The sequence below is a fragment of the Marmota flaviventris genome, chromosome 12, assembly GCF_047511675.1.
Source record: "Marmota flaviventris isolate mMarFla1 chromosome 12, mMarFla1.hap1, whole genome shotgun sequence".
Lineage (NCBI taxonomy): Eukaryota > Metazoa > Chordata > Mammalia > Rodentia > Sciuridae > Marmota > Marmota flaviventris.
Window position 1 is genome coordinate 103,879,043 of NC_092509.1, and position 21,501 is coordinate 103,900,543.

Consider the following 21,501-nt stretch of genomic DNA (forward strand, 5'->3'; position numbering starts at 1 on the left):
TGTGGGAGGCAGAGAGGCTTCCTAGAGGACAGCAGACCAGAGTCCACATGAACAGAGGCAGCAAAACTGTGGTGAGTATGCAGAGTGTGACAGGCGGCTAGAATGAACAGGTTCCCTGGAAACATCAGGCCACGCAGGGCCTTGAATGACACCAAGAAGCCTAGGTTTTGTGCCGTTGGCATTAGGAGCTGAGAAACTTTCCCCGTAACAATGACATGGTTTAACTTGAACTTCGTATTTGGTGACTGAGTTCCCATCACCGGACAAGATGCCCCAGACGTCGGCTTCAGGAGGGATGGCTCACTTTGGCTCATGGCTTCAGAGCTTCAGTCCATGGTCACCTGGACCCATTGCTTTTGGGCCTGTGGCAGGACAGTGTGTCATGGCAGAAGCACAAGGTAGAGGAAACCTTCACCTCATGGTGACCAGGAAGCAAGAGAGAAAGGAAGGGGATCCCAACGTGCCCGCCAAGGGATGCCCCCAATGACAGCTTCCTTCCCTACGCCCCACTCCTAACAGTTTCACTGCCTCCCAATATCATCCCAGGCTGGCAGCCAAGCCATTGTTGATACAGAGTCTTCGGGGACACAGATCCCAACTGTGTCAAGTATCAGCCGTACTGTAGATGGATGGAAGTCATCCTGGGGTCCAGAAGGTGAGTGGTAACTTGAACTCGGGCGTTGTAGGAATTAGGAATTCAGCTAAATCCTAAGGACACTGGTGATCAATTTCAGGCACACGTGGAAAGCAAGAGGAGCTGATTGGAGACCAGTGACCCTGGCCAGGGCAGTTCCAGAGAACCAGTGGGGACGAGGGCACGTTGCATCCCTTATCCACAGCTGCAGAAATAATGGGAATTGCGGAAGTGGCGATTAGTAGCTGCTTATCAGAGCAGCACGAGGAGAGCTCTGGAGAAACAGCTCACTGTGGGTAGACTCCAGGCCCAGAACCGGCCCCCAAGAGTGCAGCTCGGGAGCCTCGGCTCCCTCTGGTGAGTAACACAGGTCGTCACTCACCTGCTTTGGGAGACACAGGGATGGACCAGTCTCAGGTACCATTGTCCCTAGTAATTCAAATCTCTTTGCTCCCACGCTGACAGAGTGGTGTGAAGGAAAGCTAAGCCAACTGCTGAAGCAGGCAGGGGCCACGGCAGGAGACCCCGGAGGAGATTGGCTTCACTGTGACACTGGACAGAGAAGTAGGGGCAGAGAAGGATGACAGCCTAAGGCACAGGGGTGAGGGGACAGTAGTTGATCCAGAGCATTAGTGTGTCAGACAGTCCTTTTTTCCTAGGAAGTGTAAAAATAAATCACTTAATACCAAGAACCCCACTGTGTCAAACCACCTAGTCAGATCAACAATTTAATCAGTGAAAACTCAATAAAAATTAAGTGCCTGTGTTGGTCTGCTCAGGCTCCCATAGCAAAATACCACAGATTGGGAGCCTTAAACAACAGAAATTTATTTCTCACAGTTCTGAAATCTAGAAATCCAAGATCAAGCTCCAGCCAAGTCTTTCTGCTGGGGATTTTCTTCCTGGCTCATAAAATACTACTTTTCCTCTTAGGCCCACAGAAAAGGGAGCTCTGTCTCTCTTGTTACAAGGACACTAATCCTGTTGGATGAGGGCCCCACCCATATGGCCTCTGTTGATCTTACTTTCTATGGGTCCTATTTCCAAACAGGGTCACATCAGGGATTAGTGTTTCAACAAATTAACTTTGGGGAGATATAGACATCCAGTCTAAGAGTAATACTGCTCTCAAAATAATATTGCTCAAGATCCTGTGGAGAATACTAATAAAAAGATTGCAGTTCACCTTAGGGGTCAAAAACTGATATGAATCAGCCAGAAACATTCAAGTGCTAAACAGAGAAGAGCCGGCCATAAATCCCAAGGACACCGCAGAAGGTCACAGTCGGCAGAGAGGGTGTCAGGTGGGTGCTTCATGGACGACCTGGAGCCATGGTGGAGTGGAAGACCCCACTAGTGGACATGAAGGGAAGATGGATTCCCTGCCACTCCAAATTTACTTATTTCTATGAATTTCACTGCTGTTTCTCCAGGGGCCCACTTAGTTTGGAATTATTTTGGACTTCTTTCTCTGCCTCCCTTGCACACCATTGGTAAAAAATGGACTGCATCTCTGAAATGCCCGTCTTCCACTTCCATCAGCAACACTACTGGATCAAGACCTGTAGCCATTAGGTCATTTCCCAACGGTATCACAGACGTCTCCCTTCGTCTACGTACCTATGTTAGAGTGAGTGTGTGTCTTCCTCAACCCTCACTCTGAGCGTGCCAAAACATCGTACAAACCTGTGAAACTCCTCGCAGATTCATGGATTAGGCCCCAATTCCTCATCTTGGCAATTCCACGTGGGACCCAATTCACTCTCCTGGCTTTACCCCCCTTCACTTCTCTTCCAGGTACTCAATCAAATGGAAAATTGTCTGCTAAGACATCTCGAGCTGTCACAATCTTACTCTTTAAAGTCCATTTCAAGATTTTAATAGAATCTACTTTGGACTCTCCAAAGAGATGTGCTCTTTTTCTTTGATGATCCAGAACACACTGTACCTCTAAAGGCCCGTCCTCAGTAATGATCAACATGTAACCCTTGCTACGGGACACTGTCCTGAGTGCTTTATGTGTATTCGCTAATTCTCAGAGCCACCTCAATATGGGAAGCTAAGGCACAGAGAGGTCAAATGATTTTCTAAGACCAGAGAGCTCTGAAGAGGCAGAGCTAGGAAGTGAACTCGGGCCATCTGGCTCCAGAGTCCATGTTCTTATCAACACTCTACAGGTCCTGGAGAACACTCTAGGCGGGTCTTCATCGGACTCTGTTGAGGGAAAATACTTTTAACCGCCTTTTCATCCCCAAACGGTCTTTCACAAAGCAGGCATTCACATATGGGTTGATAGCTGGTGCTCCATTGGGTCACAAGATAGCATGCTCTGCTTGGCCTCTGCTTGTCCCTATGTCCCCAGAAAGGACCACCGCGTGCGCAGAAAAGTTGAGCACAGTGAGGCACAAAGCCGCTCAGGAGAGGGGGAAGCTGAGGCTGGACGGCAGAGGCCTAGAGGAGGGTGTGACTGCAGGTTCCTGAAGGCAGACATTCGAGTTGTTCTGGAAGATTCCCTGGAGAGCAGCAGCGTACACATGGGCAGGTTAAAGTGGAGGAGGTGGCACCCACCAAGCCACATCACAGACTGTCAGGTCAGAGAACCCTCAAGTGCTTCCCCTCGACCCCTTCCCACTGGTCCACACCAAGCACCAGGCACCTCGGACCCTCCGCCTTCGAACAGAGCACGTCCCGCCTCACAGGGCCCCGCAGGCCACCTAACACGAAGGTTAAGTCTGTCTCGAGTGACATTCACCTACTCGCTCTGTCTTCTGGGGACGCTGTCAGGTGCCCTCTCCAACTAACCTCAGATACTTGGAGACGGCATCACGGCCCTGCCACCTGTTCTCCAAAAAACGTCCCTCGTCAGCACTGAGGCCTAGTCACCCTGACAGCAGCAGCAGCGGGCACAGCAGATCCCACGGGTCACCAGACTCTCAGAAGGAGTGGCTGCACACACTGAGCCTCGGTTTCTGGCATACAGCAGACCCTCAGAATGATTCTTCATAAAGGACTCAGCGAACAAATAAACCCAACTGCTAAAAGAATTTTCAAACCTCATCTTTTGTAATTGATTTTATCATCTACCTCCAAACAAGTTTATTAAACTCTCTGCTCTCAAAGATCAAATAAATGGCATATAATGAAAATACATGCCCAGAAGTTATCTGGCAGGCATGCAGGTAAAGGAAACACCTTAGGAAACCTCAGGCAGGGGAGAGTATTATAGACTATTACAGTCTTAATTTTTATCACATATACATATTACTTTGAATTAATTCAACAAAGGAAAATAATCTATATTTTAACCCATTGATAGTATGACCTGTGCCTGCAATGATGAAAAGATATGCCCTACCATTTAAAGGTAGAATCAAATAAATGATTAGAAATATATTAATCTAGTCCAGAGACATTCAACTATTTAAGGATAACCCTTAGTAAGAACAGACTTTACATTGCAGCACAGTATTCATATACAAGTCCACAACTAGACTTCACAAGTCATGACTTGTCATTTCTCCCTGGGATGTAGTCCGACACCCCCCACCCCTGCCAAGGCTGTCACAAACCAACAAAACTGATGTCAGGGTCCACTAACAGGACACGACACACAGCTCGCACAGCACTGATCTCGTCCCACGCCCCCGACACACACGCATTCTCAACCACCTATTGATGAAAGTATGATGGGCTCCGATAAATGGCTTGTGCAGAATTACGCTGCAAATTCGTTCATTTTGCTCCTGCTGTAGGCCACCACCGTGCTACGGAACATGACAGAGGTGGTGGCACGTCCCAACCTCATGGAAGCTGCTAATAGCTGTGCAGAAGGGCAAGGCCAACTCTACAGCAGGTCCCCGAGCAGCGAAGCCAGGACAAGGGCGACTGAGGAGGGGCCTTGAAGACACAGGGCCGAGGAGGACCAGCAGGCGATGGCAGAGACTGGACTCCCCCAGCTCTGCCCCACCACGGGGCCTGGCTCACCAGAGGCTTCCTCCCCAGTGCCCAGGCAGCACATACCAGGGGTGTGAACAGACCACCCCCCGCTCACCCCCAGCAGCCCCGACTCTCACAAAGCGCAGACTCCATGCTCTGGTCTTCACGCCACATCTCCCCAGAGCCTCGCTGTCCAGTGAGTGGAGCTCTCCGTCCCTTGCTCTCCCATCTCACATTTCAAGCAGGACAATCATGATCCTTCTGCCATTCACTAACTCAGCAAAAAAAATTTGAGAAAAATATACTTCCAAAGTACATAACTCAAATAAAGCCATCTCCCCTCGATTTCACGTGGAATTTCTTTTTCAGAGTAAGTAAACAGACTAGGTAACATTTCTTAAATTGAACCAAGAACTGCCATTCTCAGATAGTTCTATCAGTCTTTCTAGACAAGAAAACACAGTGGGTGTTGCCCAGGTAGTAGGACTCATGCAAGGCTTTCTCCCCACTTTATTAACCAGGAAACACAGACGCATGCGAAGGCTTAACCTCCACCAGGTGAGATACCCGAAGCTGCTGCTCTGCAAAACTCTTGGGGCACACCTAGTAACCACAAAGGTGCCGAGATGGAGCCAGTTAAGTGCCTGGAGCTAAAATTGATAGTTAATACATTGTAGGAATGTCAATCAAGGCAAAATAGGAATCTTCCCATTGAAAATAGAATCGTTGAGTATTATTTTCACATCCACTATAAAAATTTTGGTACTTTCACAGGAAAAATAATACCTTGCCTCTTGCTCCCAGGGCCATTCCTCTCATCCTTGGGCTGAGCCTGTACTCACCAAGCAACCCTGCCCCAGCCGGACTCCCTCTGCTGAGTCCCTGTTCCATCCCATCATCTAAAAGGAAGAGATATGCTAAGCATGGTTTACTTTGTATCACAGAATCAAATACCTCCTCTAAATCTATTCTCTAGAATATCTGAAAATAATGTCAGCAGAATACATTCATCCTGTTCTGTCCATATTTTCAATTCTATTATGATCTAGTATTGACCATGTGACTCCTAGCATGTCACTTAATTTAAAAATAAAAAATATTAAACTGGAAAAAAATAGTATATGCTTTTAGTATCCTCTCAAGGAAATTGTGAGGATTAATGAAATGAAAAATTGCTTTGGAACTCTTAGGAGGGAAGAGTATGAAAACTGGATTTATGTTGGGTATATATTTAAAGAAAAAAGTACATGGTGATAACACTAAATATGGGAAGTCTTTGAAGAAGGTTCAAGTACCCTCTAAATTGGCCTGATCTAAAAATTAGTATTTTAGGGCTGGGGTTGTGGCTCAGTGGTAAAGCGCTCACCTAGCACATGCAAGGCGCAGGGTTTGATCCTCAGGACCACATAAAAATAAAAGTACTTTAAAGCAACTGTCATTTTCCAACATTCATAGAAAGAAGACCTTGCAAATACACATGACCATCTATTGTTGTTCCAAAGTTTGTTTTTGAAATTTTCAGAAAATATCCAGTCTAAATGGAAGATTAAAGTAAATGATCATTATGCTGAATGCACAATTTGGACCAGACATTTGCTATCTTGCTTAGAACTCACACACAGCATTTTTTAAAAATGAAGTCTTTTATCCCTGTTTTGCAGATGAGGAAACCAAGGCCCAGGGCCGCCAAATCCCTTACTGCAAAAGTCAGAGGTGGGACTCCAACACCAGACAGCCAGGCCTGCTGTCAATCATCACAACCAGGTGGCACCTTCTCAAAGGAGGAAGTAAGAAAACATGAAGACCAGCCACCCATCCAGTGACTTGAGATGGATTGGGCTTTTCAATCCAAGCCATGACCCAATGGACAAAGGGTCCTCGTAGCCCTGCCTGCCTCCAACGTGGATGCAGATGCTGCTCATGGCTATATCATAATGGAAGCAGTGGGAAGTGAAAATGACAAGCTGTCACAAAGAGGCACCGAGCACACTCCAAGGCCCCTGGAAACGGGCTTTCAGCAGGGATGCTAGGAAAAAAAAAAAAAAAAAACAAGATCTAAATTAACTGTACCATTCATATGATTCAGGAATTAAATACGTCATCCTTCTCCCCCCAACAACTCCTGCCTTTATTACTGGTTAGCAATAAGCATTTAGCACAATGCTTGTCGAAGTTAAATGCCAGAGTAATTCCTCTGGCATTGATGGACCTCAGTGCCCCTCAGTTTCAGAGCACAAACATGAAAAAGAAACACTAAGAAACAGGCCAAGGAAAGGATGTGGATTTGATACACAGACATGTCTTTTATTTTACAGAAAATAGTGACCTTCCCTTTCTGTTATTTATTTGCATACAGCTTTTCAGATGCTGGCCCCAGTCTAAGCAAAGCCCACCAGTGACCAGCACAAACTGCCACCTGGCAGATAAACAGCAGTAATGTGTAAAAACATTCACCTTCTCATTTGGTCTTTTCCTGGGCCCACCTGGTCCCTAAAACTCACACTTCAAGAGGATATCATCTCAGAAGATCACCTGTCCCAGTCTGAGAAAAATTCTGCTCCCTGTCCCCACCCGATATTGTGTATAGAAAGAGCCAGGCAGTGTCACTGCTGGTCTGGCACCAGGAGGGAAGCAGGGGAGTCTTCAGGAAAAGACAGTCTCACAGCACAGAGGATGGGAAGAGGCCGCGGAGGTGAGGCCAGAGGGAGGCGCCCGGAAACACCCGGAGGAGGAAGGGAAGACGATGGACCCACCGGGGCTCCCAGTCCCGAACAGCGAGTTCCCAACCGAGCCAGGACGCTCTCTGACCTTGGACGAGTCTCTTGGCTTCTCTGTATCCTAATGCAGCTCCAGGACGTTAGCAACAATTAAGCCAGGGGGAAGTTTCCCGCACAGTCAGGGCTTCTGACAGAAGCCGCTGAAGCCACTTAGACTACAGACACACAAAAATCACCAACATGCTACCAACCGACCCTCGAGACGTGTTAAAAGGTGCTTTCCATTTATGAAATTCACTGCAGTTAGTGTCAATCCCTCTGTCTTGTTCTTCTGCCTCCTAAGTAACACGTTCTGTTTTCAGGTTTGTATTTAGAATATTTTTCCCTGATATTTGTCTTCAATTTATTCCATCACTTGAACTAACTGCCTTGTTCCTCACAAAGAAAGTAGAGTCCACCGCCCTTAAATCTTAGTGCCTTGAGGTGCTTATAAAGTAGTTCACCCACCCCACTCTCAATCTCCACTGCACCTAGTGATAAAAAGAAACCTATTTTTCTTCTCTCTTTTTGCAGTGCTGGGCACTGAACGCAGGGCCCTGAGCCTGCAAGGCAAGTGCTCTACCCCTGAGCCACATCAGGCCCACATTATATTTTTAATCTCTCCAGTCTCTCTTCCTTCTTGCTACTCTTTTCTGAGGCCCTTTTCAACATATAGTATCTCTTTGTGATAAAGTGACAGTCTCAGTTCAATGGCGCATTGTCAAGGCAGACACTGAGACACAGATCACCACCCTCCCTGCTCTGACATTGATACTTCAGTACGGGTAGCCTTGAGCCAAAATGATGCCAGCTGCCAAATGACACTGGAAACTCATATTGTCTACTATCTTCTTATATCCTATTCAATTTCAGAACTGTAGTTTTCAGGGTTTTTTGTTTTATAAAAAAAAAAAAATCGATGTGCTGTCGATTTTTATCCTGGTTAATTTGCAGCAAACTCAGTCTTCATCTTACACGTCCACGTCCCCTCTGAAAGCTGTGGCCTCACACCCTTGTCCTGTGGGTTCTCTTCATGCAGACGTCAGCTTCTCTGGCTGCATCCTTCCTTGTGGTCTTACCCGCACACTTACATGAACACGTGTTCACAGCGGCTACGTGCCCCTACTTCAAGAGTTCCAATAAGAGCCACGTCCAAGACGAAATCCCAGCTCAGTCACTTACAGGCCATGTGATCCTGGGCAAATGACATTCTGAGTTTACCACCCTACTGGCATGGGAATGTACAGAAGTCAGGAATGGCAGAGAGGGACCATGGGAAACAGAACCTATGCCCACCACCCAGGAAGGGTGGGTGGCCCCCTGCTTCCCTCCAGTACATAGAGGTGTGTTTGATGTAGCAGAATCTTTTATGATTTAAAAAAAAAAAATCAATGCTGATAGTGTAAGAAATTGCAAAGCAGACTTAGGGAAATGGCAAAATTTTGAGTGTATGGAAACTTAAATTGGATCATTCTATCCATTACACTAGTTTGAGGCTCTCTTAGCTTTGATAGGAGAAGGGGGGAAATCTTCTCTTTCTAGCCGCTGGCAGTCCTCTTACAATTATGATCTTAATTAGTTTTAAGTAAAACCTCATAATTTAACTCTACTTATTAGCCCTGGCAAAAGGAAGAAAAACACCAACATACCGCTACAGACTGGATGTGGTTTGTGCCTTGAGGCTCATGTCCTGGAAGCTGGGTCCTCAGTGTGGCAATGCTAAGAGGCCGTGGGATCTTTAAGAGGTGGGACCTAGTAGGAGCTGGTTAGGGTCATCTGAGGCTCTGCCCCTAAAAGGAATTGATATCGTTCTCATGGGACCTTAGTTACTTCTCTGGAGTGTTATGAAAAGAAGAACAAGGCTGGTGCCTCTTCTCTCTCTGGCTTCCTGTCTTGGGTGATCTCTCTCTCACATGCTGCCACCATGATGCTATCTGCCATGAGGCTCTCACCAACTATAGAATGTTGCTTGAAAATGTGGTCTCTAAAACTGTGAGCTAAATAAAATACTCAGCCTCCAGTATTTTGTTATAGTAATGGAAAACAGGAATATATGCACATGCATGCATGCACATGCACGCACACACACACACAATGTATGTTCCATTAACAGAGAACTCAGTAACCTACGTGATAACAGATAACAAGTTCCATTTCTGAGGTTCTGTAAAGCTGCTTGCTCAAGTTCATTCTTAAAGAAGTCAAGTGGATTTTTTGATATTAATCAGAAGTAAATTCCAAAACAGAGCTATCCTATCCAATGCAGTTCACCTAGTTGTACTGCTTTACAGACATTGAGAAAATAATTAAGCCGATTATGCTAATTAAATTCTACCAACTGTGAATTTGTGATAACCTAAAAATAAATTATATATTGTTTATTCCACAAAAATATCTTCCTAGTTTCATGTTCTGCCAATTCATTGTTGAGTGAAGAATAGTTTGTGTTTTTGATACTTCATTCAATAGACCCTTGGGAATTACAAAGCATGATTTTCAATAATTATCACACTTTAATTGTTAGCATCCATTAAAGTAATAACACTTGGAAACTATATATTGAAAAAAGTCACTAATTTTAGATGTTTTTATAGTTTAACAAAATCCTTCTCAGTACAAACCTATTTCTGAAATAAGAAGTTTCACTGATAGGAATATTTCTGTGCCTAATTTCATTTGCAATTAGAGGACTCTTACCTACTCAATTTTTAAATACTTTCTTGAAACCAAAGGATTTAAGACTATACATGACTTGCAGATTTTCAAAAATTATCTGAGCATGAGCAGCAGCAGCATCAAATGGCTCACTTTAAGGTTCTTCCTCAAAACAAACTTAATTTGATAATTGACATGCATTTGAACATCTGCACATTGAAAACTTCCCATCAGTATAATCATTGTTTAAGAATCTTTCATTTGGTCCCCATTAGCCTTAAAGCCATATCAGTTTGTGCAGAATTGAAAGTTTACTTACCAATCAGGCTAGAATAATGTGGAAACTTCTACCTTTGTAATCATTGAAGAACTAATGTTTCTAGCAAATATATCATTATAACTTTTTTCACATTAGCAACTGGTTCAGTTTCCACTTAGCCCTTCTATCAATAAGTTATGTGAACTATAAACAGATAGCTAAATAAACAGTCCAATCACATTATAAAACTCTCTTCAGGAACATCTAATAGAGTCAAGAAAAAATACTCATCTTTAGTGATGCTGCCTAAAGGGCCACCTCAGATCTTCTGCAAAATGAGGCAAGGTGGACATACATAAATAAATACAAACAGAATTATTACTAGAGCAGTGTCTGTTTCATACAGGTAGCAAGAAAGAGTGGATCCAGGAGCTCAGCCCCTCACGTGAATTCTCAACCCACTGTTCTCTGTGTTAACCATGACTAAGTTCTCAAACTCCCTACACTTTCATTTTCTTTTCAGTAAAATGCAACTGTAGGAGTAACTACGTCTCTGTAGTTTTATGAGGGTTAAGTGAGATTATCCATTAAAAGGATTCAGAACAGCCCCTGTCTGTAGCAAACACTCTATAAAGGTTAGTCCTCGTTATCATCATGGCCCTACAAATATATGCGTGTGTGTATGTGCGGTACACAGGGATATCAGGAAAGCAGCTGAATTAACTCAGCTCTTCCAGACACTAACCAGACAATGAGCTGTCAACTAGTGAACCCCTACATTCAAACCATGGGGCTCAGCTTCTTTCATTAGACCTTAAGCTGCTTCTCACTGCCAGCATATAGCTCATCCTGCACAACCCAAAGAACAATCTGGTTACTCACACTATATCACATTAATATGTAAATTCATCACTTCAGCAAGAAATCACAAACAAGCAGTTCATTCATGACTCATTTTATTCATAACAGTCTCAAACTTGCCACCCAAAAATCAGTTTTTACAGCTACAGTGAAATAAACACATTCACATCCAAATTCATTCCATTGTATCCAAAAAAATTAGTATAAGAAAACAGAGGAAAAGATATGGTTAGTCCAATAAATGTGAATTGTTAGATATTGAGAAGATACATCATTATTTTGAAGAAAACAAGCCGAAATCTTGAGCAAAACAAGATTTGTACAAGGGATGACCCTGGATTATGACTATTTAATAACTATACATTTGGTCAGGATCTTAAAATGAGAAGTTACATCTAAAAAAGAGAAGTTGTATTTTTAAAGATAAGGACCTTATATTAATTGCAAAATTCCTGAATAATAAAAAAAAATTAATGGTTACAACGGAATCTGAATACTATTCTGTCTAGGCTGAATTTCTTATTGAAATGGAGAACTTCATTTTCCCTAAGGTTGGGTTATAATTAGAAACTAGATTCCTCAATAATTCAATGACCGAAATCTTTATTAAAGTCAAATGACCTTTCTAATTAAGTTTTCTTTTTAGTCTATAAGCTCTGTTAGGCAGGTGCCACCTCTACATACAATAAAGATTTTATGTATTTGTTAAATGAGCTTTTTCCTCTGCATTCAACCTTTTATTTTTATCACTATATCAGTAATTATTGGTAAAATTAAAAATACAACAAATTACTATTGCATTCTGATAAGTGCTCTGATTTGTTAATATTTATGATGTCCCTATTTTTCATTTTATCATGAAAAATACTTTAAACTGAGATATTTCACTCTTCTGTATCTTTAAATTCTTGTTATAAAAGAATACAGCTAGTGTGGGGAAATGTGCACAATTTTATCATGGCATTAAGACATTGGGATCTGCAAACCTAGACAGTAGAATTGAGATATGTGCATAAAATTTAAAGTTCAAAAGCTCTGGCCACAAACAATGCACTTATAATACATGCTCATCCTAGTAAATATATGAAAGATGCATATAAATGTGGTAATTGAATCTGACATAATTTTAGTCTTTAAAGTATTTGTTCAAGAAACAAGTGTAATTGAACAACTCCATCGCTTCACCAAAAACCTAAAATGACGTAGGCAATAATGCTTTACCACTTCTCTCATTAATCAAAATAAATTCTAAAATTGTGGCAAAGTGATTAGGTTGATACACAAGGATAGCAGCCAATTGTCAGCAAATTTACTTTTCTGTTGGGTTTCTTATCTTTCTAGTTCACATAAAAAGAAAAAAAAAAATGAAGAGCATCATCTGAGAGAGGGAGCATCACCTGAGAGAAAAGAAGGTGCACTTCATGAATACTAACACCCCAAAGGAGATGTGGTAATAACTAGCTCTTCATTTTACACATCATCAAGCACTAACAAAAAATTAATAAATAAACATCGATCAACAGGAACCTTCTGAGTTGCAAGTCACTCATGAGCCAAATAAGCAGAATAAAGTCCAACCTCTGGATTGTCCCTCTCCAGCCCACTCTTTTGTGTTACATACATTGCTACCTGATTACTACTAGAAAACAGATTTCAGCTCTCCCAAGGACCCCAATGGGCTTTTCTAAGCAAATGTCTGCACTCCTCAGGCCAGGCCATTAAGGTAACTCAATCCCTCATGAATTGCTCAGCGGAAGAAATATTGATTCTGGATTCAAAAAATATTTCGCTTTTTCTGTATTAAGAGTCACGAGAAGCATAACAATTAGGATTCTGAATGTTATCCTGAAGACTAGCAGGACAAATAAGAGCTTAAGGAACGAACGACGATGCTGGGGGAGGGGGCACAGAGAGTGCGAGAAAGATGCTGGTCAGTTCTGAGATGATGCAGGCATGACATGGCACCTGGACAGCACGAGTTGTTGTTGCCTCCGCCCCCAGCAGAGTCTCAGCCTGGAGCCCTGAATAGGTGCACACGCAAGCACACCACCTTTTATTCTTTGACTCCCAGGGAGGGGAATGGTGGGGAAGCGTCTGTCTCGGATAAAGATTCAACCCAGGGAAGGATTTCTTTCTCCTCGCACCCCGCCTTCCCAGCTAGGGACAGGCGACGTTCTCTCGAACTGTGGACAGCCCAGAGGACAGGAGAACCAGGGGGAGAGCCAAAGCATCTCGGGGTGGGAGGCTTCTGAAGCCTCAGAGAGCTTCCGAGAGGGTGGCAGGGAGAGGAGGAGGACGCGGTGCCCGGGAAGCGCCGGGAGCACTCTGCATCCAGGCTGCGCCCGGGGCTGGCGCGCCACAGCAGGGGGAGTCGATCCAGGGGCGGACCCCCGCCCGACTCCCAGCGCGAGGACGGGGAGGAAACAGCTTTGTATGGCAGGATGAAAGGCAGACGGGGCCACCACGCAGGGGGCGGGGACGGAGGATGCCCGGAGCCAGGGAACCCCACCCGCCCCACCGACAGCAAGGTTCTGTCCCCTATTCCGCCACAGCCCCTGGTCCACCCTCCGGCTCCCGCTGCCCGTCGGTGTTCCCACCGCCTCGAGCGGGGTCGCCCCGGCCGTGCCCCCACCCAGCGCCCTGCGCGCTCACCTGCCCACGAAGTTCTCGAGCACCGAGCTCTTGCCTGCGCTCTGGCCGCCCACCACGGCGATCTGCGGCAGCTCCAGCAGGCAGCTCTGTCCCAGCGCCGAGAAGGCGTCCTGCAGTCGGTTCACCAGCGGGATCAGCTCCTCCATCTCCCGGTTCCCCATCTTGCTGGCGCGCCCAGCTGCCCACTGGTCCCGGCTTGCCTCTGCGACCTGGCCTGGAGCCGAGGCACAGCGCCCTCGCCGATGTTGCTGCGCTGGGATCGGACGGCGGATGCTGGCGCAGACGCGGGGTCCCGTTGCCCGCCGGCCGGTTCCTGACAGCTAACGGCCCCGCAGCGCGCCTGCGCAGGCGAAAGGGGCGTGGCCCGACTCGGAGACGGCCCCGCCCCGCCCCTCTGCGCTCCGCTCAGTGCTCCCAGTGCGCGCCACCACTGCCGCCCAGCTGCGGCCAGATGCCACCACCGCTGCCCCCCGCAGCCACGGCCGAGAGGCGAACTTTCAGCACTGGTCGGGAATGGCCCGAAATCCTCAGCCGGCAGCTCAGTTCCTTTTCAAGCAGCTATCGTGACAAAGCCCCGTGGAAGGGCACAACATCCAGCATCGTCACCAGCGGCAGCCCATCCCCCGCCCGCTGCCACGGGAATACAGTTCCCCGGGGAAAATCTCAAGGGTCACGCGCAGCTCCAGAAACCGCGATGGCTCCTGGGCATAGCTGGCCTGGTGCAGGCCAGAGTCTTCAGTCTGACCCCACTTGAAGCCCTGAGTAGTCTGACCTTACCCCACTATTCATTTTTACTGACTTGTCCTCCCCATCCTCATGGAAGCAAAGGTGGGGTTCCTTGGGTATTCCCTTCCCCAACGCTGCTATCTACCACATTCATTCTGGCCTTGGAGATTCCTATGCGATTTGTCCTCCCAGTGCATTTCCTGGGTAGGATAAGGAGACAGATTATGGAGTCTATCAATGACCATGTACTCCGCACCCCTTCTGTTAAATTTGGCACATCCGAGAAATGACCATGTGTTAAGTCCTGTCCCTAGTAACTGAGACACAAAGATAAATGGCAAGTTCCTCTTCCACTATGGATGCCCCTCAGGATTTAGTATACTAGCGTTTTCTTGCCTCGCCCTTCATGTTCTGCCTGAAGACTTTCCCATGACTTCAACTCAATGTAAAGGTTAGAGATTAAAGAAATCTAAATTGCTAGAGGATGACCCTTTCCTGCACTGTAGACGGTATTCCATCTGGATCCCAGACCTCACTACAAGAATCTCAGGCTCAGCTTATTCAAAACCGAACTTGCCTTTTCTAATCTCAGCATTTAATGCTGTAAATTACTCTCTAACCTGCAAAAGACTTGTTTGAAGAGGTCAATAATTTCTCAAACAGCAAATAACCCACATGTCCATCAACAGGTGAACAAATATAATCAATTGTGATACATACAGTGTTCACAGCACACACACACAAAATGGACTTTACATAAAGCAGCACCATGGTTGAAGCAGATACATTGTATAGAATGAAAAAGGCAGACAAAGAGTACCTGTTGTTTAATTCCATCTATATGAAATTTTACAACAGGCGAAACTGTAAAAATCAGAACTGTGGTTGCCTTTGAAGAGTGAAGACTATCGGAGTCATGAGGAAACTTTCTGGAATAAGAGAACTGTTCTAGATCTTGATTGGGGTGTGGGTATTTTTGTGCCAAAACATCGAACCATTTAAACTCTGAACTTCACTGTAAATTATATGCACCATACAGTTTTTGAAAGGCATGAGATGAAGACGAACAAAACCAAAAGCATCATCTTTACTGAGACGGGACATCGACCCACTACTCCTTTTCTAAGAGTCACTCCTCAATCCACCATGTGGCTGCAGCCAAGTGGTCATGAAAGTAGAGATGGGCAACTGACAAGCTGCAGCCATCCAAGCCCTTTCCTGGGAATGTGGAATTGAGAGAATTGGTCTTTGAGTGGACTGCAGATGAGGAATAAAATCTGCAACTACGATTAGTAATATTTTCACCAAAATAAAGGAGATGCAGAAGATACTGGTCTTCAGTGAAAAAGTAAAGGAACACAAAGAGAGGAGCAGAGAGAAGTCTTGATGGTACTTGTATCACTGTTCAAGTTCATTTCTGATCCCATCTACAATCCTGTCCTGAGTACCATGAATCAGAACTTCCCCCTAAACTTACAGATTCCCCTTTGCCTAACCTAATTCTGATTTTTTACTTGCTACCAAAGAATCCTAGTAAGCACATCTTCCAGTGCACTCCCCATCCCAGCAAAAGAACTGCTCGATTCCAAACCAGAATCTGGAAATTATCCTAATTGCTCCCTCATCCCCTGTATGCTAAGTTGGTCCCCAAATCAGGCCTGATCTACCTTCTGGAACCCATCTCCTTCCTTCCATCCTTAGTTATATAGTGCCAATGCCTCAGTTAGAAAACTGACATTTGTCATTTTCCTCTATGCTTTCCACATACGTGTACCCTGAATAGATTTTCATTATTGCACTTGACACATTGTGTCCTCCACTAACAAGCAAAACAATGATCACCCTGAAACGTCCATATTTTAAGTCTTAGAACCTGTGTTACCGGAGTGATACATGGGACTCAACCACATCTATGAAGTTAAGGACCATGGAATGGGAAGGTTTTTCTAGATTATCCTACAGGCCCAGTCTAACCACATGGATCCTTTAGAGCAGAGAACTTTTCTGAGCTGTGGCAAAGGAGGAGCAACCACGGAAAGGTGGTCATGGAGGTGCAACCCTGCAGGCTTTGATGGGAGAAAATCTCAAGGCATCGCAAGCCAAGGATTGTGGGCATCCTCCATCACCTGGAGAATGCAAGGGAAGATGTCTTCCCCAGACCCTCCAAAAGAGCTTGACCTATTGACATCAATTTTGGTCCAGTGAGACTGTGTCAGACTGCTAACACAGAATACAACAGGGAAGCACATCTGCATTGTTCTTAAACACTCCATCTGTGGTGATTGAGGGTGGGATCCATCTTTGCAATTTTCAATGCTTAGCCCAGGGCTCAGCACCTTAGGAGACTCATTGTCTCCTGGAAACTGACTCAAACAGACTATTAGAACACAATGTGTTCCAGGGTGCAATGGACTGAATTGTGTCTCTCCAAAAGCACTTCACAGATTGAAGTGCTGACTCCCAATGGGGCTATATTTGGAGTAAGAAAGTAATTAAGGTTCAGTGGAGTCATAAGCCAGAAAGAGAGTCCTCACTAGGAACCAAATCAGGGGGAGCCTTGATCCTAAACATCCTAGCCTCCAGAACTGTGAGAAATGAATGTTCTTTAAACCACCCAGTGTATGGTATTTTGTTATAGCAGCCCAAACTAAGATGCAGGACTTGTTATAAGGAACACCACATGGACATCCAGGTTAAAAATTCTGTCTGGAGAGGGCCACAGAAGAGATGGAGCTTAATGAATGGGTCCTGTTCTTAGCTACCTACTCTGGGGGATGCAAAAGCTGAGAGACTAGCCCTTGCCTGGGTATTTTGCATCCTAATATAGAAGACAGTGCTACTGGGCATTAGGCAGAAAACCTAACCATTAAAGTTCACAGTCACTGAAGCAATGCACGCCACCTCTGGTCTCCAGAACCTAATCAATCCCCTCCACTTGTTTCTCGAAGCCATTCTGAACTACTCCTGCCAATTGCTTTCCTTCTTGACTTCCCATTTCCAGAATCAGTCCTGCAGCAACACATAATCCAGAGAAACCTTCAACCTGACGTCCTCAGGGATCATCGATTGATCCAGATGAACAGAAAAGGACAATCCGAAGGAAAATTCTAATGGGAAGACCAACTTCATCTTTGAGGATGTGTATAACAGAGGGTGTGTGCCTACATTCTTCATCTGTTGCCGTAAGGCAGCCAAGTAACTCTGGAAGAACCTCTCCAGTCTCCTAATTCAATCACTTCTGTCCATTTGAGCTGTGACAGATGGAAACCCACCGGTAGTCTCAGCAAAGCTAGATTGACACACATGGAAGGCAGAAAACAGTGTAGGCAAGCTTAAGGTGCGGAGGAAAGAGGGCCAGGAAGAACCCTCCATCACTCATGTCTGGTTTAGCAGCGGATTTGTGCTTCCTGCCATCAAATAGGTAGAGCTGTGTTCTGCTCTGAGCATCATCCATACACACCGAAGGAAATCAGGAAGCACGTAGTCCCTTTCAGAGGGAAGGTTCCCTAGTGCTTTCTAAACCTCCTTTGTTAAATTATTAAACTACGTATGCACACAAATATATAAAACACATCTCTACGTATGATACCTTTATATTAGGTAAATAAATGCCCATTTAAAATTATGTTTATAAAATTCTCAATGACAGAGAAATGCCAGGAATAAAATATTTTAAAAGATACATTTTCCATATAGTATCTTTATGTAAAAAAATGTTCAGAAAAAAAATGGAAGTCAATGTACAAAAAAATTAATGTTTCCCATGAGGTAATATGGAGTTTTATTATTTTTCCTTTTATTCCTCAAACATTCTACAGGAAGCATGTGTTACTTTTATAATTTGCAAAACTGAATAAATGCCATTTGATTGAACTGTGATCCATTTACATACCAGCTTATCAACAACAAAGTGTCGATGGGGTGAAGTGCAAATAACTTTGGGATAGGAACAGAGGGTCTACAGGGTCCCCTGCCCACAAGCCTTAGCCAGTCACTAGCGGCTGATAACTGCCTAAAGATAACCAAGATTTTTAAATGAGAAACATTTCTTTCTGACTCAAAGAGCAGAAATGCCACATGCCTAAGCCACCATGGTCACATGGACTATTGTTAGCCAAGAGTCCATTCAGCATGCGAAACTGCAGACTAGGCACAAACAATTCGTACAGAGAGTGGGCTCGGGAGCTGAATTTTGTTTAAGCATATGTCATAACCTATAACACCAATAAGCCAGACACAAATAGGTTCCTATAACTTACAATCTTTTATGACATTCTAGAAAAAGCAGAACTGGTTTATAATAACAGAAAGCAGTCTGGGGCCAAGAGTAGGGACAGGGGATGGACGGCAGAGGGACATGGGAAGCTATATCACAACAGTGGTGGTGGTAGTGGTATGGTTGAACACGTTTGTCCAAACTCATGGAACTGTACACTTTAAATGGAACATTTGTTCTGTATAGATTATGCTTTAAAATAAATATGACACTCCTATGTCACATAAATGGTAATACAGAGTGTTACAGTCTCAGGGTAGGGACAAACTCGGTCACAGGAGCCATGATGATCCTGTGTTTTGAGAGTCCAAAATTAAAAAACACCTATCCTCCAAGGAGATTGCAGCGACTCCAAAATTCTTGCAGAAGAGTCCTCCTAATGGGCTCTTGGAGCATCGTGTTGATGGGAAAACAATTTGGAGCATGAGGGAGAAGACCTCAGGACATGATCAGCCATCTAAGAAAGGACTTTTCAGCTTTTCCAGCTTTGGAAGAAGGGCCTGGGGGTGAGCAGGAGGATGTGACCCCCAAGGGAGAGTGTCCCAGGACCAGCCTTGCCTTTCACAAGGTCCCCTATTGCCTTTTACAGGAGAAACACAAACCAAGAGCAGCTCACCCCGAGCACGGTGGGGGGGGGGGGGACCCCTGTCCCTTCTCCTGAACTTTGGGCCAGGGATGGTGGCGATGCCCAAGAGCAGCTTTCGGATGCTCCCAACATCCACAAACCACTTTCAGGTCAGTCATTTCACCATTTCACCACGGCCACCTCTGAAGTGACCAACAGGAGGTGGGCACTAGCATTTCTGTCCCACTGACTAATCAGACTAGAGGACGAGTCACACAGCTGAGAACCCCAGAGATGGCCTCTGATGGGCTTCAATGGGCCCTTCAGGCTCACGTCCAGGAAAACCACAGTAGCACATAGTACCTACGCTGCCAGCCTGTCATATGGAGACCGGGAAATGGGAAATGACTGTCCTGAAAATGTTTATGAACAACAGCAGCTTTTCTCTTTATGAACTATTTCAATTGCCCTGACAGACTCAGCAGACTAGGACTCCAGTTCCCACCACCTGTATGCTTCACCCTCACAGGCCTCAGTTTAATCTGCAAAATGGGTACATGAACATCTCAACTCATGGAGCTGATGTGAAATCAAACAGTGAATACTAAAATATTCCATTTACTGCATGGTATTGAATGATTAAAATTATCCAAACGTACACAGGGACTGGAAATATATATTACCAATTGCCAAAATATCTTTCTAGATTGAATATGATTTTTAAGTGACTTACATGCTAAGACCTATGTAGCAAAAATATTTTCAAGTAACTTACTGTCCATGTATCTAAATTTCAGAATTTTTCACCTGGTAAATTAGAATTCTGCAATATTTCACTTGGAGGTAGAGCCCCAGAAAGACCAGAGGGCTACTGAAAGTAACGATTCTCCAGGAATCAGGCAGGATACGAAGATGGAAAGTCACGTCCAGAAGTGCTGAGTCATGAGGCAAAAAGGGGCTAAGACTAACTTTGAGGGGAAAATTGTAATTAAAATGGATTCCTTTATAACTTTTGTTGTTGTTCGTGCATGGCAGAAAAGAGGTTAAAGTAGCTTTAAAGCGGTGGCCAGTGACAGTCTAACTTCCAGATCCCCAGGCAAACTGTTACAGGAACACAGTACCCTGGAGCCGGGGATCTCCAAGGTGCCCACTCCCCCCCGGAGCCCTCTTGAGCCCTCCTCACCTAGGAAAGGCCTGGCAGGTCTAAGAAGGTCCAAAGAGCAACTCACTGTGGGAAGGCCTCGGATCTGAACCTGGAAACCCTCAACCTGGAGGCCATAAACCATACAACTACTCGGTGCATCTGCCCTGTGTTTTAGACAGGAGTCCTCATGCTCCCTTTATAGCCCTCAAAATCTCCTCATTCTTGAGTAGCTTGAAGAAATTATTCTCTCTTTTTTCCCCCCTGTCTCCACATAACTTTGTTTTAGGAGTATAAATGTTGGCAGATATGTGCCCAGAGAATAGAAAGAAAATTCACATAAAAGGTAACAGGCCAATTTGACTCCATCTTCCTCTTACACAGTATTTTTTTATTGGTTAAAATTGTCAAAAAAAGAAAGAAAGAAAGAAAACCCTGTTACTGAAGAAATATGTTCTGAAAAACAAAAAGCCAACTGGGAAGACTGCTCTCCAACGCCAGGGGTAGGACACCTCCAGTTCCACAATGCTGTCCTCTGCTCATGCCCTGCGACGGATGGGTATTTGCCATCTAGACACACTACACCAGTCAGCTTTTCGTTACTATAACGAAATACCTAGCACAGCCTACTTGCAGAGAAAAGGTGCTTTATTGAGCTCACAGCTTTAGAGGTTCAAAGTCCAAGACTGGGTGAGATCCCATCGGGTTTGCCCCTGATTAAGATAGTGGATGTTGGCACATGAGGGCAGAAGTGGTCACATCTCCAACAGAAAGAGGATGGGAGGGACCTGTTTTGCTTCTTTTACAACAACCTTCTCTCAAGAGTACCTCCAACCACCCCGTAAAGGTCCACACTACCTCCCATTGCCACCACCCTGGCGACCAGATTCCCTACACCTGTGCCATGGCAGGGGGGAGCCAGCTTTTCGTCTCTGACCAAAATACCTGATGTGAACAGCTTAAAGGAGAAGTAATTTATCTTGAGCTCACAGTTTCAGGGGTTCAGTCCATGGTCAGCTGGCCCCAGGGCAGAAACCTCC

At 44.9% G+C, this 21,501-nt stretch overlaps 1 protein-coding gene across 2 annotated transcripts in view; it reads right to left on the minus strand.

The window, feature by feature from the left end:
- Positions 1-14,034, minus strand: part of Dnm3 (dynamin 3) — a 430,502-nt gene extending 416,468 nt beyond the window's left edge. Inside the window, exon 1 of one of the 2 annotated variants that reach the window (XM_027934994.3) lies at positions 13,754-14,034. In XM_027934994.3, the coding sequence (XP_027790795.1) occupies positions 13,754-13,914 (161 nt within the window). In that variant the 5' untranslated portion in view covers positions 13,915-14,034. The remainder of the gene's footprint in view (positions 1-13,753) is intronic. The other variant, XM_027934997.2, reaches the window with a different exon arrangement.
- Between the last annotated feature and the right edge of the window lie 7,467 nt (positions 14,035-21,501).